This window comes from Mustelus asterias, chromosome 13 (genome assembly GCF_964213995.1).
Source record: "Mustelus asterias chromosome 13, sMusAst1.hap1.1, whole genome shotgun sequence".
Lineage (NCBI taxonomy): Eukaryota > Metazoa > Chordata > Chondrichthyes > Carcharhiniformes > Triakidae > Mustelus > Mustelus asterias.
The window spans coordinates 105,436,247-105,450,302 of NC_135813.1; the positions used below are offsets into that span (position 1 = coordinate 105,436,247).

General features: G+C 44.2%; 1 protein-coding gene across 1 annotated transcript in view; it reads right to left on the bottom strand.

The window, feature by feature from the left end:
• LOC144502972 (SEC14-like protein 2) overlaps positions 1-14,056 on the bottom strand; it is a 68,825-nt gene that overhangs the window by 12,466 nt on the left and 42,303 nt on the right. The window contains exons 8-10 of the mRNA XM_078227420.1: positions 11,891-11,974; positions 7,156-7,262; positions 86-225 (exon numbers count right to left, since the gene is read on the bottom strand). Of these exons, the coding sequence (XP_078083546.1) occupies positions 86-225; positions 7,156-7,262; positions 11,891-11,974 (331 nt within the window). The remainder of the gene's footprint in view (positions 1-85; positions 226-7,155; positions 7,263-11,890; positions 11,975-14,056) is intronic.

Here is a 14,056-nt window from a genome sequence, read left to right on the forward strand (position 1 = left end):
AGAATGCACAGTGTTTTGAAAACTGTAGATAAAGTTTCTTACCCCAAGGTTACAGCATAAAATGCTATTTTAGACACTGCCTCACCTCAAAACACAGCCAGGGAAGAGCATCTCATATTCAGACTGAAAAGAGGAACTCCTGTTGACAGTGACCGCGTTTTCATATTGTTGCTTAATGGACTCAAGGATGTAATATGACCTTGGTACATCACCGCCAAAGTTTATCTAATAAAAGAGACAATGAGAGTTTTTACCAGGAAGGTATCACTACGATCTAGAATACATTTTGCAATTTCACAAGACGTTAAGAAGTGAATAGGTATTGTCGCTAGGTTGAGTTCTGTCCAGACACTATTTTATTGTTGAATAACTATCCATATCTGGCAGCAACACCAAAGCAATGGACTGGATTTTACATGATGTGGAGATGCCGGCATTGGACTGGGGTGAACACAGTAAGAGTTTTAACAACACCAGGTTAAAGTCCAACAGGTTTATTTGGTAGCAAATGCCATTAGCTTTCGGAGCCCTGCTCCTTCGTCAGATGGAGTGGATATCTGCTCCCAAACAAGGAACACAGAGACACAAAATCAAGTTACAGAATACTGATTAGAATGCGAATCTCTACAACCAACCAGGTCTTAAAGATACAGACAATGTGAGTGGAGGGAGCATTAAGCACAGGTTAAAGAGATGTGTATTGTCTCCATTCAGGACAGCCAGTGAGATTCTGCAAGTCCAGGAGGCAAGCTGTGGGGGTTACTGATAGTGTGACATGAATCCAAGATCCCAGTTGAGGCCGTCCTCATGTGTGCGGAACTTGGCTATCAGTTTCTGCTCAGCGACTGCGCTGAGCAGAAACTCCATCTGACGAAGGAGCAGTGCTCCGAATGCTAATGGTATTTGCTACCAAATAAACCTGTTGGACTTTAACCTGGTGTTGTCAAAACTCTTACTGTGTTTTACAGTCCACAGTGAAAGGATGCATTGCTGCGCGGCCCAGATTTCCTCTTCCCCAATGTTAATTGGAATCTGCCGCCAAGAAAAGGGGACCTCTAGGCATCTGGCATCAGAGATCTTGTTGAGCACGGTATACAGCCAATCACATTGAAGAATTCTCACAGGGAGCAAACCAGGGGTAAAATGCACTGATTACCCTTCCATTTTAAAAATGTTACAGAGTACAAAAGAAAGATTAGACAGATACTTTAGAAGCAGGGCTATCATAAATATTCATAAAATATAACTTCTGTTACATTTTCTGTTAGGGCGGCACAGTGGTTAGCACTGCTGCCTCACAGCACCAGGGACCCAGGCTTGATTCCCGGCTTGGGTCACTGTCTGTGCGGTGTCTGCATGTTCTCCCCGTGTCTGTGTGGGTTTCCTCCCACAGTCTGAAAGACGTGCTGGGTAGGTGCTTTGGCCATGCTAAATTTTCCCTCAGTGTACCCGAACAAGTGCCAGAGTGTGGCGACTAGGGGATTTTCACAGTAGCTTCATTGCAGTGTTAATGTAAGCCTGCTTGTGACACTAATAGATAAACTTTAAAACACTGAATTGCTGAAAAAAGATTTTTTCATTGAACCTTTTCGTCTTGCATTCATCAGGACATTTGCAAGAATACAGTGCAAGGGAAATCAACAAATTTGTACTGTTTCTATTCCTTTCTGATGAGTGCAAGCTGAAAAGCTTCAACAAAAATGTAAAAGCAAAATACTACGGATGCTGGAATCTGAAACAAAAAGGGTTAGGGTCGAGTCTCTTTTGTCACCAATATTCAAGTTCTATACAACCAAACTATTAATATAATCTCTATTATATTAAAGAGACTGCATTTTTTTTATCATAATGGAAAAAGTTGAAATTTCATAAATATAAAATTGGTTTTATATTTTATCACCAAAGGTACTCAGCAGCAGTGGTTATAACCGAGTACCCTGTTCAAATCAGAGTTATATTTCATTAACAGGAATCAGAAAGTCAACTGGAAGGGTGAAGCCTAAAGACGTCGGTGACGCCAGGAATCCCGAGATCGGGGCACCTCTTAAAAAGGACCCCCCACCACACACACACCTCCCCCCACCTCCACTCCCCCCTCCCCGCAAACCACCCACCTCATGGATATCGGGACTACTCCACCCCCAAGCACTGGGACAACCTCCACACGCAAACATCGGGACCCCCCCTCCCCAACACCCAAACATTGGGACCCCCCCCCAACAAACAAACATCGGGACCCCCCCCAACAAACAAACATCGGGACCCCCCACCCCCCGACATGCAAACATCAGGACCCCCCCTCCCAACACACAATCATCGGAACCCCCCCCCATCCCCGTCGAACCACAATCATTGAGAGACCCCCCCCCCCACAACACGCAAATATCAGGACGTCTGGCTCCAAAAGTGAACTTTGCTGCTGCTTGGGCTAAAATTAGTGCCTTTACTCATTCTAGCAAAACATTAAGATCAAACTTACCAATAATACTTAAAAGGAATGAAGGATTATTTAGTTTTAATTCCCAACGTTAAACATAAGCGTTTATTCGTGTCTGCTTTTTCATTATAATTAGCAAAGAAATGAAATCTTCCCCAATAGTATTTCCTCATTCCCACATTTTCAGCTGATTCTTCCCAAACCTTTGTTTTCTAGGATAAATAAACATTTTGGAACAGTATATAGGAAAATTATATTTTCATTTGTTTGATAATTGGAAGGTATAAATTAAGATCATCACCTAAAGAATGAAGAGAGAGGTTGGGATAAATTTTCCTGGGGAGAGGTTGTTAGGATGCAGAATGTCCTCCCAGAAGGAATGGTGGAAGCAGAATCCTCAACAGATTTTAACAGGGAAATGTATACATGTTTGAAAGATTTGTTTAAAATTGTGTGGGGGAGGGACAAGGGTAGCTGCCACAGGCATGATGGGCTAAATGGCCTCCTTCCATGCTGAACATTTCATGACCCCCCCCCCCCCCCCCCCCCCACAACCCCCACCCCGGGCTTATAGCCAACATTTTAGTTAGTGATAACAAGAACATAAGAACAAAAGAACTAGGAGCAGGAGTAGGCCATCTGGTCCCTCGAGCCTGCTCCGTCATTCAATAAGATCATGGCTGATATTTTCGTGGACTCAGCTCCACTTACCCGCCCGCTCACCATAACCCTTAATTCCTTTACTGTTCAAAAATTTATCTATCCTTGCCTTAAAAACATTCAATGAGGTAGCCTCAACCGCTTCACTGGGCAGGGAATTCCACAGATTCACAACCCTTTGTGTGAAGAAGTTCCTCCTCAACTCAGTCCTAAATCTGCTCCCCTTTATTTTGAGGCTATGCCCCCTAGTTCTAGTTTCACCCGCCAGTGGGAACAACCTCTAAGCTTCCATCTTATCTATTCCCTTCATAATTTTATATGTTTCGAAAAGATCCCCCCTCATATTACAGAGAATAAATTGCCTCTTTATTGAATCGATCTTATTACAGTATCAAAGGCTGGATTCAATTCCAATGTGGTTCTGAGCCATTCCTGTCAAAGACACGAGTTCTGGCAGAGAAATCAGACATCTACAAAAGGCTTTTGTTTCTTTGCAGTTTATTTTATAACTTCTTGTTTTCTGCTTCTAGACGTCCCTATTCAGCAGTTTCCTGGTTCAGAGGTCAGGCTGCAGTCCCCTAATTGTGTTTATCCTGAAGTCTCAATAAATACCATACAGGAAAAAGTTTCAAACGTTTTGGTTTGAAAATGTAACTTGCTTTGATGTTGCTTTAACAAATGAGCCCAACCCGATAGGATGCATCTTCTGCTGGTGTGCTTCTTGGGCCAACCTTACTCTTTTCCATCATAAATCTCATGCCTACGGGTTTCCTGACATTGACAGTTGTGTCCTCCCAGAAGTGAAAGTAGTGAGGTGGAACTGACACGGTTTTTCGTCTTTCCTGAACTTTGGGTGGGATTTTCTAGTCCCACCTGCTATTGGGATTGTCTGGTCAGTCAATGGACCGTCGGCTTGGCGGCCACGTCCCCTGCAGAGGTCCCGCTATGGCAGGGTTGGGAAATCCTGGCCTTATTTGGAGAAGCGTCGGATCTCTCCTCACCTAGTATAGAATCCCTACTGTGCAGAAGGGAGCCATTCGGCCCTTCAAGTCTGCCTCAACTCCCCAACAGAGCATTCGTATCCAGGCCCTATACCCGTGACCCCACATATTTATCCCGCTAATTTCCCTAACCTATACATCTTGGGACACCAGGGGGCAATTTAGCGTGGCCAATCCATCTCACCTGCACGCCTTTGGAGTGTGGGAGGAAATCAGAGCACCCGGAGGAAACCCACGCAGACACGGGGAGAATGTGCAAACTCCACACAGACAGTGATCCAAGGCCGGAATTGAACCCGGGTCCCTGGCGCTGTGAGGCAGCAGTGCTAACCACTGTGCCACTGTGCCGCTCACAGTGCGTGCAGGAATTCTCTGACTGGGTGATCACAGGTCTGAATGCAGTCCATAGTTCAGTGTATCAGAGCCCCTGTGACCAGCACACTTGCGATTTCCCCTGTCATTATTATACTATCGCAACTAAACTTCATGAAAATTAATCATTGCCACCGATTTCAAACAGGCATCAAACCAACAGCAAAACAAAGCAATTCTTGATGTTAGAAGCAGCACTAAACATTTACTCCAAGTTCTCACAATCTGGTAAATAATCTGTTTATACTGAATACACTTTTAGTACAAAACTAGATGAGTACATGACAGAAAAGGGGATAGAAAGGCTTGCTGAAAAGCTGAGATGAAATGGATGGAATGGGAGGAGACACTTGTGGTGTGTAACATGTAACATTCAGTTGGGCCGAATGGCCTCTTCCTATGTTTCATGTCCTATGTTGTACAGTGATGTGATGTTGTGTCTTCACAGACTCAAGTAACACGATGGCACTAAAGGGCTAATGATATCTGATGGTGTTTAGTGGAATGGACAGCGTATTGAACTGTCACATAAGAGTCATCAGGGATGCTTTGATAACCAAGATCTTAGAACTATAGAATCTTGAAAAGTTACAGTACAGAGAGAGGCCATTCGGCTCATCGTGCTGGCTGGAAAAATTAAAAACATAGCTGACCATTCTAATTCCATTTTCCAGCACTCAGTCCACAACCTTGCAAGTTACAGCACCTCAGCTGCAGATCCAGGTACCTTTTAAAATGAGTGGAGGGTTTCTGAGTCCACCACCACGGACCCAGGCAGCGATTTCCAAATACCCACCACACTCTGAGTGAAGAGACGTTTCCTCATGTCCTCTCTAATCCTTCTGCCAATCACCTTAAACTTGTATCCCACTGGTAACTGGCCTCTCCACTAGGGGAAGCAGGGCATCCCTGTCTACTCCATACGGGCTCATTATTGTGTACAGCTCAATCAGCTCACCCCTCAGCCTCCTCAGTTCCAAGTAAAACAACCCCAGCCTGTCCCATCTTTCCTCACAGCTTCAATTTTCAAGTCCTGGCAACATTCTTGTAAATCTCCTCTGTATTTTCTCCAGAGCAATTATGTAAATGTGGTGACCAGAAATGTATACAAAACTCCAACTGTGGCCTAATTTGCAATTTAGTTTAGTTTAGTCACCAGTAGGCTTACATGAAACCAGTAGGCCAAAGATGTGTAGGTTAGGTTGATTGGCTATGCTGAAAAATTGCCCCTTAGTATCCTGAGATGTGTAGGTTAGAGGGATTAGTGGGTAAAATATGTAGGGATATGGGGATAGGGCCTGGGTGGGATTGTGGTCGGCACAGACTCGATGGGCCGAATGGCCTCTTTCTGTACTGTAGGGTTTCTATGATTTCTATGATTCTATGATTAACACTGCAATGAAGTTACTGTCAAAATCCCCTAGTCGCCACACTCCGGCGTTTGTTCGGGGACACTGAGGGAGAATTTAGCATAGCCAATCCACCTAACCAGCGCGTCTTTCAGACTGTGGGTGGAAACCGGAGCACCCAGAGGAAACCCACGCAGACACGGGGAGAAGGTGCAGACTCCACACAGACAGTGACCCAAGCCAGAAATTGAACCCGGGTCCTTGGCGCTGTGAGGCAGCAGTGCTAACCACTGTGCCACCAACAGTTCCATCATGACATCCCTGCTTTTGTATTCAATATTTCGCCCAATAAAGGAATGTATTCCTGATGCTTTCTTCACCACCTTATCCGCTTGTCCTTCAGGGGCCTGTGGACATGTACTCCAGGGTCTCCCACTTCCTCTAACCCTCCCGCTATCCTCCCATGTATCGAGTATTACTCGCTTTGTTTCCCCATTCCAAATGCATTACCTCAGACTTTCCGGATTGAATTCCATTTGCCACTTTTCCACCCACTCACCCAATCAGTGACATCATTCTGGAGTCGACAGTTATCCTGTTCAACCACACGGGGAATTTTCATCATCAACCACACGGGGAATTTTTGTGTCATTTCCCAATCACGCCTCCCATGTTGAAGACCAAATCATTAACGTATACAACAAACAGCGAGGGACCCAACACTGAGCCCTGGGGAACACCGCTGGAAACTGTTTTCCATTTGCAACATCATCCTCAGCCATTACCCTTTGTTTCCTGTCACTCAGACAGTTTTGGATCCAACTCACCCCCTTCTCCTGTGTCCCATGGGCTGTTACTTTTCTAAGCAGTTTGCCATGTGGGACTTTGTCAAACGCCTTACTAAACTCCATGGATTGCAATTTGATGTGTTTTGCTCACCAGCTTCATTCAACAAGCCTGACACAGGGAGCACATTGCCACACTAATATTGGCCACTTCCCAGTGAAATACATAGAGAAGCCCCACTGCAAACTTAGAATGGAAAACTTCACTAAAGTTGGTGTTGGGACTGCAATGTATTGTACTCAGGGTATGGGAACAGGGTCTGGGGAACATCCTAATTTAACCAAGGAGAGACCCAGATTTGACAACCTCTTTGGGAATGTTGGAGTTGGAAACAAAGATGCAAAGTAATCCATTGGTTCCTCAGTGACACTGTGCCATGGTTTCATTGAAAGGGATTTGATGTTAGGTTCTAGAAGGATATGGTATCGGTAACACCTCTCCCAATCTTTCTTCATCCACAAAGAACTACAACATGAACAGCGATATTTACCTTGCTTGTGCACTTTGAGTTCCCATCTGGATCTGTGAGAGTTCCACCATAATAAGCAGGGAGCTGTTCAGCATCAATGTATTGCAGTAGCACCTCCTTCCAAGTACCTGCAAATCATCAACAAGGTCAGCTAAAGGCAAGCAGAGGCATTTGTTACAGGTCTGTGCAGAGAGAATTAGGCTTGAATCCTTTACTTTTCATTGACATCATATGAAAACGAAGGGTGCAGCCAGTAATCGGAGAGCAGCAGAGATTCGGTTCTAGAAAACTGATGTAGCTTCACATTGTACTTTGTGTTAACTGTTGCCATTCTGTCCAGAAGACAGCAATGCACATGTCCATATCCCATTGTGGGAAAGGATAATTTCCCATAATTAAACATGTAGGCACAGTGCACAGTGGTTAGCACAGCCTCACAGAGCCAGGGATCCAGGTTCGATTCCAGCCTTGGGTGAATGTCCGCGTGGAGTTTGCATGTTCTCCCTGTGTCTGCGTGGGTTTCCTCCGGGTGCTCCGGTTTCCTCCCACAGTCCAAAGATGTGCAGCGTAGGTGAATTGGCCATGCTAAGTGTGCAGGGATACGGGGATTGGGGGTGGGGGGGGGGGGGGCGCTCAGTAAGATGTCTTTCGGAGAGTCGGTGGAGACTTGATGGCCTGAATGGCCTCCTTCCACACTGTTGGGATTCTATGATAACCTATGTGGGTTCCTGCTTTCTAAGCATTAATTTAAATCATGTAGAATTGCAATTTTGCCTTGGGGCTTCATTGGACTATGAGTGTTATGTAAAGCAGACTTGACTTCATACTGAATGCACTGTCACACAAAAACGCCGTGAGACGACCACTTCCAGAATTCCATTTTACATCCACGTGAAGCCCAAGTCACTTTGCCCTGGCGCTCCCATGCTGAATTCTCTGGGTGGTCACCATCCAACCCCCCCTGCTCAATACCCGGCTGGCTAGTGCTCCGAACAAAAATCACCCTCGTAAGGAGAAGGATTTGATCCATTGAGGTCAATATCAATCATCTGTGTCTTGCATTATCCATCTCAACAATTCGGAATACACATGGCCTTGTCACATTCCTCTCTGAGGGGGACACAGGTGTAACACGTGTACTTTGTCTCAGTGCACACACCAATGGAATTGTTCAAGGTGGACATTTATGGTGTGATTAGCCATCCTCGTGCTGTTGGTGCACAGTGGCATATTTAACTAACAGCTATTACTTCCAAAAGAAATTTGTCAGCAATCGTGAAAGTGATTGGTAGGGCGGCATGGTGGTTAGCACTGTTGCTTCACAATGCCAGGGACACGGGTTCAATTCCCGGCTTGGGTCACTCTCTGTGTGGAATTTGCACATTCTCCCCGTGTCTGCGTGGGTTTCCTCGGGGGGCTCTGGTTTCCTCCCACAGTCTGAAAGACGTGCTGGTAGGTGCATTGGCCATGCTAAATTCTCTCTCAGTGTACCCGAACGGGTGCCGGAGTGTGGTGATGAGGGGATTTTCACAGTAACTTCATTGCAGTGTGAATGTAAGCCTATTTGCGACTAATAAATACATTTTTAAAATGAACTGAAAGAGAGGGGTTTGAACCTCTGGCTAGGAAAGTGATTATAATCTGCAGATCTTCTCAAAGCCTCATTTGAACCTGCTCTTATTGGCGCAGGATGAGCTGGGACACCGCACTGCACTTTTGGGTGGAGTGTAACAGTTGCTGCCTTGGTGCAGGTTGGAAACATTGCTTTCTCTCATGGATCTTTTACCCAAGGTTGCCAACCCTCTAAAACTGGCCTGGAGTCTTCAGGAACTGAAGATCGATCCCCAGCTGCCCACTGTTGTGTACAACCAAAGACAAATCACTGGGACATTAGAAAAGATAGGTTGTAAAATTTTCTTTGAACATTTTTCTTGACCAGATTTTAAAAATATCGAAAATGGCAGGGAAAGGGCCATTTGGCTGATAGACAAGCATCATTCAATCAGGTAATGAGTCTTTTTGCTTTCCAATTGGAATAGGAAAACAGTACATTGCAAGGATGGATGTGTTGGCCAATAAATGGCTGGAGTGTGAAGGCAAGTCATGTGATGAAATCTCCAGGAATACTTAAAATCGCAGTTGGCAATCCCAATTTTGCATGGCCGAAAGGAATGGTGATAGGACAAACTATTCCCTTTGGTCCAGGAAGGCTACTGGTATCCCTCTTAAAACACCCCAGCTGGATCTACCAGTAGTGAAAGTACTTCTGTCATTCAATCCCGTCTGACTTTCACCCTATCACAGACCTTCCTTTTGTCCATGATCCACCCACCCATTGTTCGAAATCTATTACATCTCCAACTTTTCCCAGTTCTGATGAAAGGTTACAGACCTGAAACTTAACTCTCTAACAATCTGTGTTCATACGAGTGAACTCCAGATCAATGGCATTGAAACTCTTTAAACTTTATCTTTTTTTTAACTATAAAGTCTATTCTCCAAAGCCCACCTTTGCGGAAACCGTACTTGTTTGTCTTTTGTTTGTGTGTGGGTGAGTGTGCATAGCTGCTGGGGTGTGCATAGCTGCTGGGGTGTGCATAGCTGCTGGGATGTGCATAGCTGCTGGAGTGTGCATAGCTGCTGGGGTGTGCATAGCTGCTGGGATGTGCATAGCTGCTGGGGTGTGCATAGCTGCTGGGGTGTGCATAGCTGCTGGGGGTGTTTTAAAAGGGATATGTTACAGTTGTGTGGTAACCAGTCTTTGCACCTTCTTTTAAAAAATAAGTTTTGTGCTATAATAAAATAATCATTCGGAATTTATTGAAAAAAACTGGGCTAAAGTCTCTTTTATTCTGAATCTACCAGTAACGAAAGTAAATAACTGGCTCAGTGTTGGGTCCCTTGCTATTTGTGGTATACATTAATGATTTGGATTTCAACATGGGAGACATGATTGGGAAATTTACAGATGAGTGAATTAAAATTTCAAACTAATGGTTTAAAGGTAGTGTGGAATAGTGGAGCCAGATACAATGTGCATTCCTCCAATTCTGGTCGTATCATATTGTAAACCCCAGTAAGAGATATCTGCTAGTGAGAAAGGGACTTTAATGCCTCCAAGAATCCTACATTATAATCAGCGTACTTACTGTTGCTGTACCATACTAGATATTCTGCCACTGCTTTAGCTCACACTGATGTGGAGTTGCCGGCATTGGACTGGGGTGGGCACAGTAAGTAATCTCACAACACCAGGTTAAAGTCCAACAGGTTTTTTTGGTAGTACGAGCTTTCGGAGCGTTGCCCCTACATCAGCTGAGTGTCACACTGCCAGATTTATGACTAGTCTGTGCTCTAACCATTTGTGATTGTTAGAGAAAAGTTGAGACAATAAAGCTCCTTCCTGTTGCTGAGCTTATAACGATGAGCAAAAATATTTCCTTATTTTATTCAACATGGCTGTCCCCTGATAATATAACTTAAGCTTCCATTTTTTTCTGACGATTGAACTTTCAACTCAGTCTAACCATTTGCACATAATGCAGCAATCCATGCCCACCTGGAACAATACTTGGACAGCATCCAAGCTTAGACTAGTAAGCGGCAGAGTAACAATTGTGCTACACAAATGTCAGCTAATGGCCATCTCCAACAAGAGAAAATTGAACCATCTCCGCTTGACCGTCAATGATATTGCTGTCATCAAATCCCAAACCATAAATCTCCTGGGGGTCATTACAGATCCAAAGATTAACTGGACCAGCCACAGTACTTACCAAAGCAAGTCAGAGGCTGGGAATTCTGCAGTGTGTGGCTGGCCTACTGATTCTCAAGAGGTTGCCCACCATGTACGTGGCAGAGGTCAACAGAGTTTTGGAATACTTGCCCGGATGGATTCAGTTCCACCAACACTCAAGAAACTCAGCACCATCAGGGACAAAGCAGCCCATTTGATCAGCCACTACCTTAAACATTCCCTCTCTCCACCACTGACGCACAGTGGCAGCAGTGTGTACCATCTACAAGATGCACTGCAACAACTCGTCAAGCACCTTCGACAGCACTTCCAAACACACAACTACCACTATCTAGAAGGACAAGGGCAGCAAATGCATGGTGACACCACCAACTCCAGGTTCCAGTTTAAGTTACACATGAAAATACACTTCCGCTCCTTCACTATGGCTGAGTCAAAATCCTGAAACTCTCTATCTAACCCCACTGTTGGCGTACCCTCACTACTTGCAGGACTACAGCAGCTCAAGAAGGCAGCTCACCACCATCTTCTTAGTGTGTAATGTATTGATTGCATTACTGTCATTTTCTCACTAGCAGACATCTCTTACCGGGGTTTACAATATGATACGACCAGGATAGGAGGGAATGTACAGTGTATCTAGCTCCACCGACTCCACATTACTTTTAAACCATTAGTTTAAAAGGTTAATTCACTCACTTAAATGTTAACCTTTGCCAGCTAAGCCCATATCTCATGAATGGATGAATGAATTGGAAAAGAGTGGGATTATGAAGCTATAACAGGAAGATCTCTGAGATTAAACGCACACATAAGCAAAATACTGCAATCGCATGCAAACACTCAAGGTCATTCTCATTGTGAATAGAACAACAAAAACACAGGTCTCAGTTTGGCAGTGACAGTGCTACCCTGTGCAGCCTGTGACTTTATTTGTTTATTCAATAGAAAGGAAAGGCCTGGGGCATAACAAGTAATAACGACTGAGAAGGAACTTACCTCCTAATACTTGGATTTTCCTGCGTGTATCTTCACTGAGGAAATGCTTTATGAGGTTGTAGGCCACAGGGAAAATCTTTGGTGCTGTAATAACCACAGATCAATCAATGATTAAAGGATTAGTGCGCTGTGAAATTCATTTATCGTTCCAATAGACACAGATCAGAAGTAGAAGTTGAAACCAATTCAACATTTCATTGCTCTCCTGAAAGCGCTATTTTTTTCATTCATTCACAGCTTGTGGGTGTTACTCTATTTTCTCGCTGTTATTCTCCCATTAACGGCAACTGTCCTCCTGCACTTTTCCGAATTAATCTTTCTCCATGTCAGCATAGACACTGGTCCCAATTTTAGACCAGGCCATCCAGGGGTTAATGTTGGTTTTGGCAACATCCCACACCATCCCAGGACGGTTTAAGGTGCATGGCATTTTAACAAGCAACTCTGTGGCCTTGGCACTCTTTAATACACATTGCAGCCTGTTTACAGATGCACAATCTCACACTCCCACATGCAAACTCTCGTGAATTGTCAGAGTAAGTGATTTCTCAGCCACATCTAACCTCACTCGTGATCTGGAATTAAGAACCTACAGATGATTTCATGCAAACCATTGTCGATTGCCGTAAACACCCATCTGATTCACTAATGTCCTTTAGGGAAGGAAATCTGCCGTCCTTACCCGGTCTGGCCTACATGTGACTCCAGAGCCACAGCAATGTGGTTGACTCTTAAATGCCCTCTGAAATGGCCTAGCAAGCCACTCAGCTGAAGGGCAATAAATGCTGGCCTAGCCAGCAATGCCCACATCCTGAGTGAATAAAGAAAGATCTCGGTACCTTTCCTGCTTTAAAATGCTCTCTGAAGCACTTTCTTCTGTTGTGTCTTTTCGTTTCCCACTTTACTTTATTTTTAAACATCCCCCTCCTGCTTAACACCTACTGTTTTGTGCTCTTCTCAATGTAAAGCATTTTGAGTTGTGCTCATGCCTTCGATCTATTGGTGATTTAATTAAATTAATTTATTTATTTATTCGTGGGGCATGGGCGTCGCTGGCTGACCAGCATTTATTGCCCCTCCCTAGTTGTCCGTGTTCAGAGGGCAGTTGAGAGTCACCCTCATTGCTGTGGTAATTGTGGGGGTCAGGCTGAATGGATCAGAGGGTCTTTACCTGTCAGTTATAATTCATACATTTGCAGTAACTTTGCTGCTATCATATTTTGAATAAGTCACATTTTAAAGTCATTATAGTTAGTCCACTGCAGATGAGTGTATTTTAGTGTATTGCTGCATTAAGCTGGGACATGTAGGTTAGGTTTCATATTATGGAGACTACTGTAGACTGTGATTTGGAGGGCTGATTCATCACTGACACACTTGTAGGTAATGGGTATAGGTTTTTAAACAGGTTTTTATAAAGCATTTTCAAATGTAGCTATATAGTTACAGGTTTGTAAGAATGGTTCCAGTGATGAGAAACTTCAGTGGTGAGGATAGATTGGAGAGGTTAGGACTGTTCTCCTTGGAGAGTAAAAAGCTCAGAGGAGACTTGACAGAGGTGTTCAAAATCGTGAGGGAGCTGGACTAGAGTAGGTAGGGAGAAACCTATTTGTGGAAGGCTTAAGAATGAGAGGGAACGGATTTAAAGTGATTTTCAAAAGAAGCAAATGTGATGTGAGAAAGAGTGGTTCAGGTTTGGAATGCACTGCCTGGAAATGTGGCGGAGGCAGATTCAATCAAGGCATTCAAGAGGACATTAGATGATTATTTGAATAGAAACAGGGGTGCAGGGAAAAGACAGGGGAATGAAACTAAGTCACAATGCTCATTTGGAGAACTGGTGTAAACACAATGGGCCGAATGGCCTCCTTCTGTACCATAACAATTGTGTGATTCTGGATTTTGTAAAGTCCTTTCACCTGTTAGACCTTAAATAAGCCACTAGTGAGGTTTATAAAGCAATTGTTAATCTATATTGATTACCTCATGACTTTTACACCAAATCTCTCTCTTAAGACTTGACCTTGTGATTTATGGGACAGTGGGGTTGGTATTCCTGGAATCTGAAGCCATCGTTCTGGCTTGCACATGATTTTAACTACGGGGACTGTGTCCAGAAAAGACCCAGGTAAATCTTTATTTTCAGGAGGAGGGTTCGAATGAACC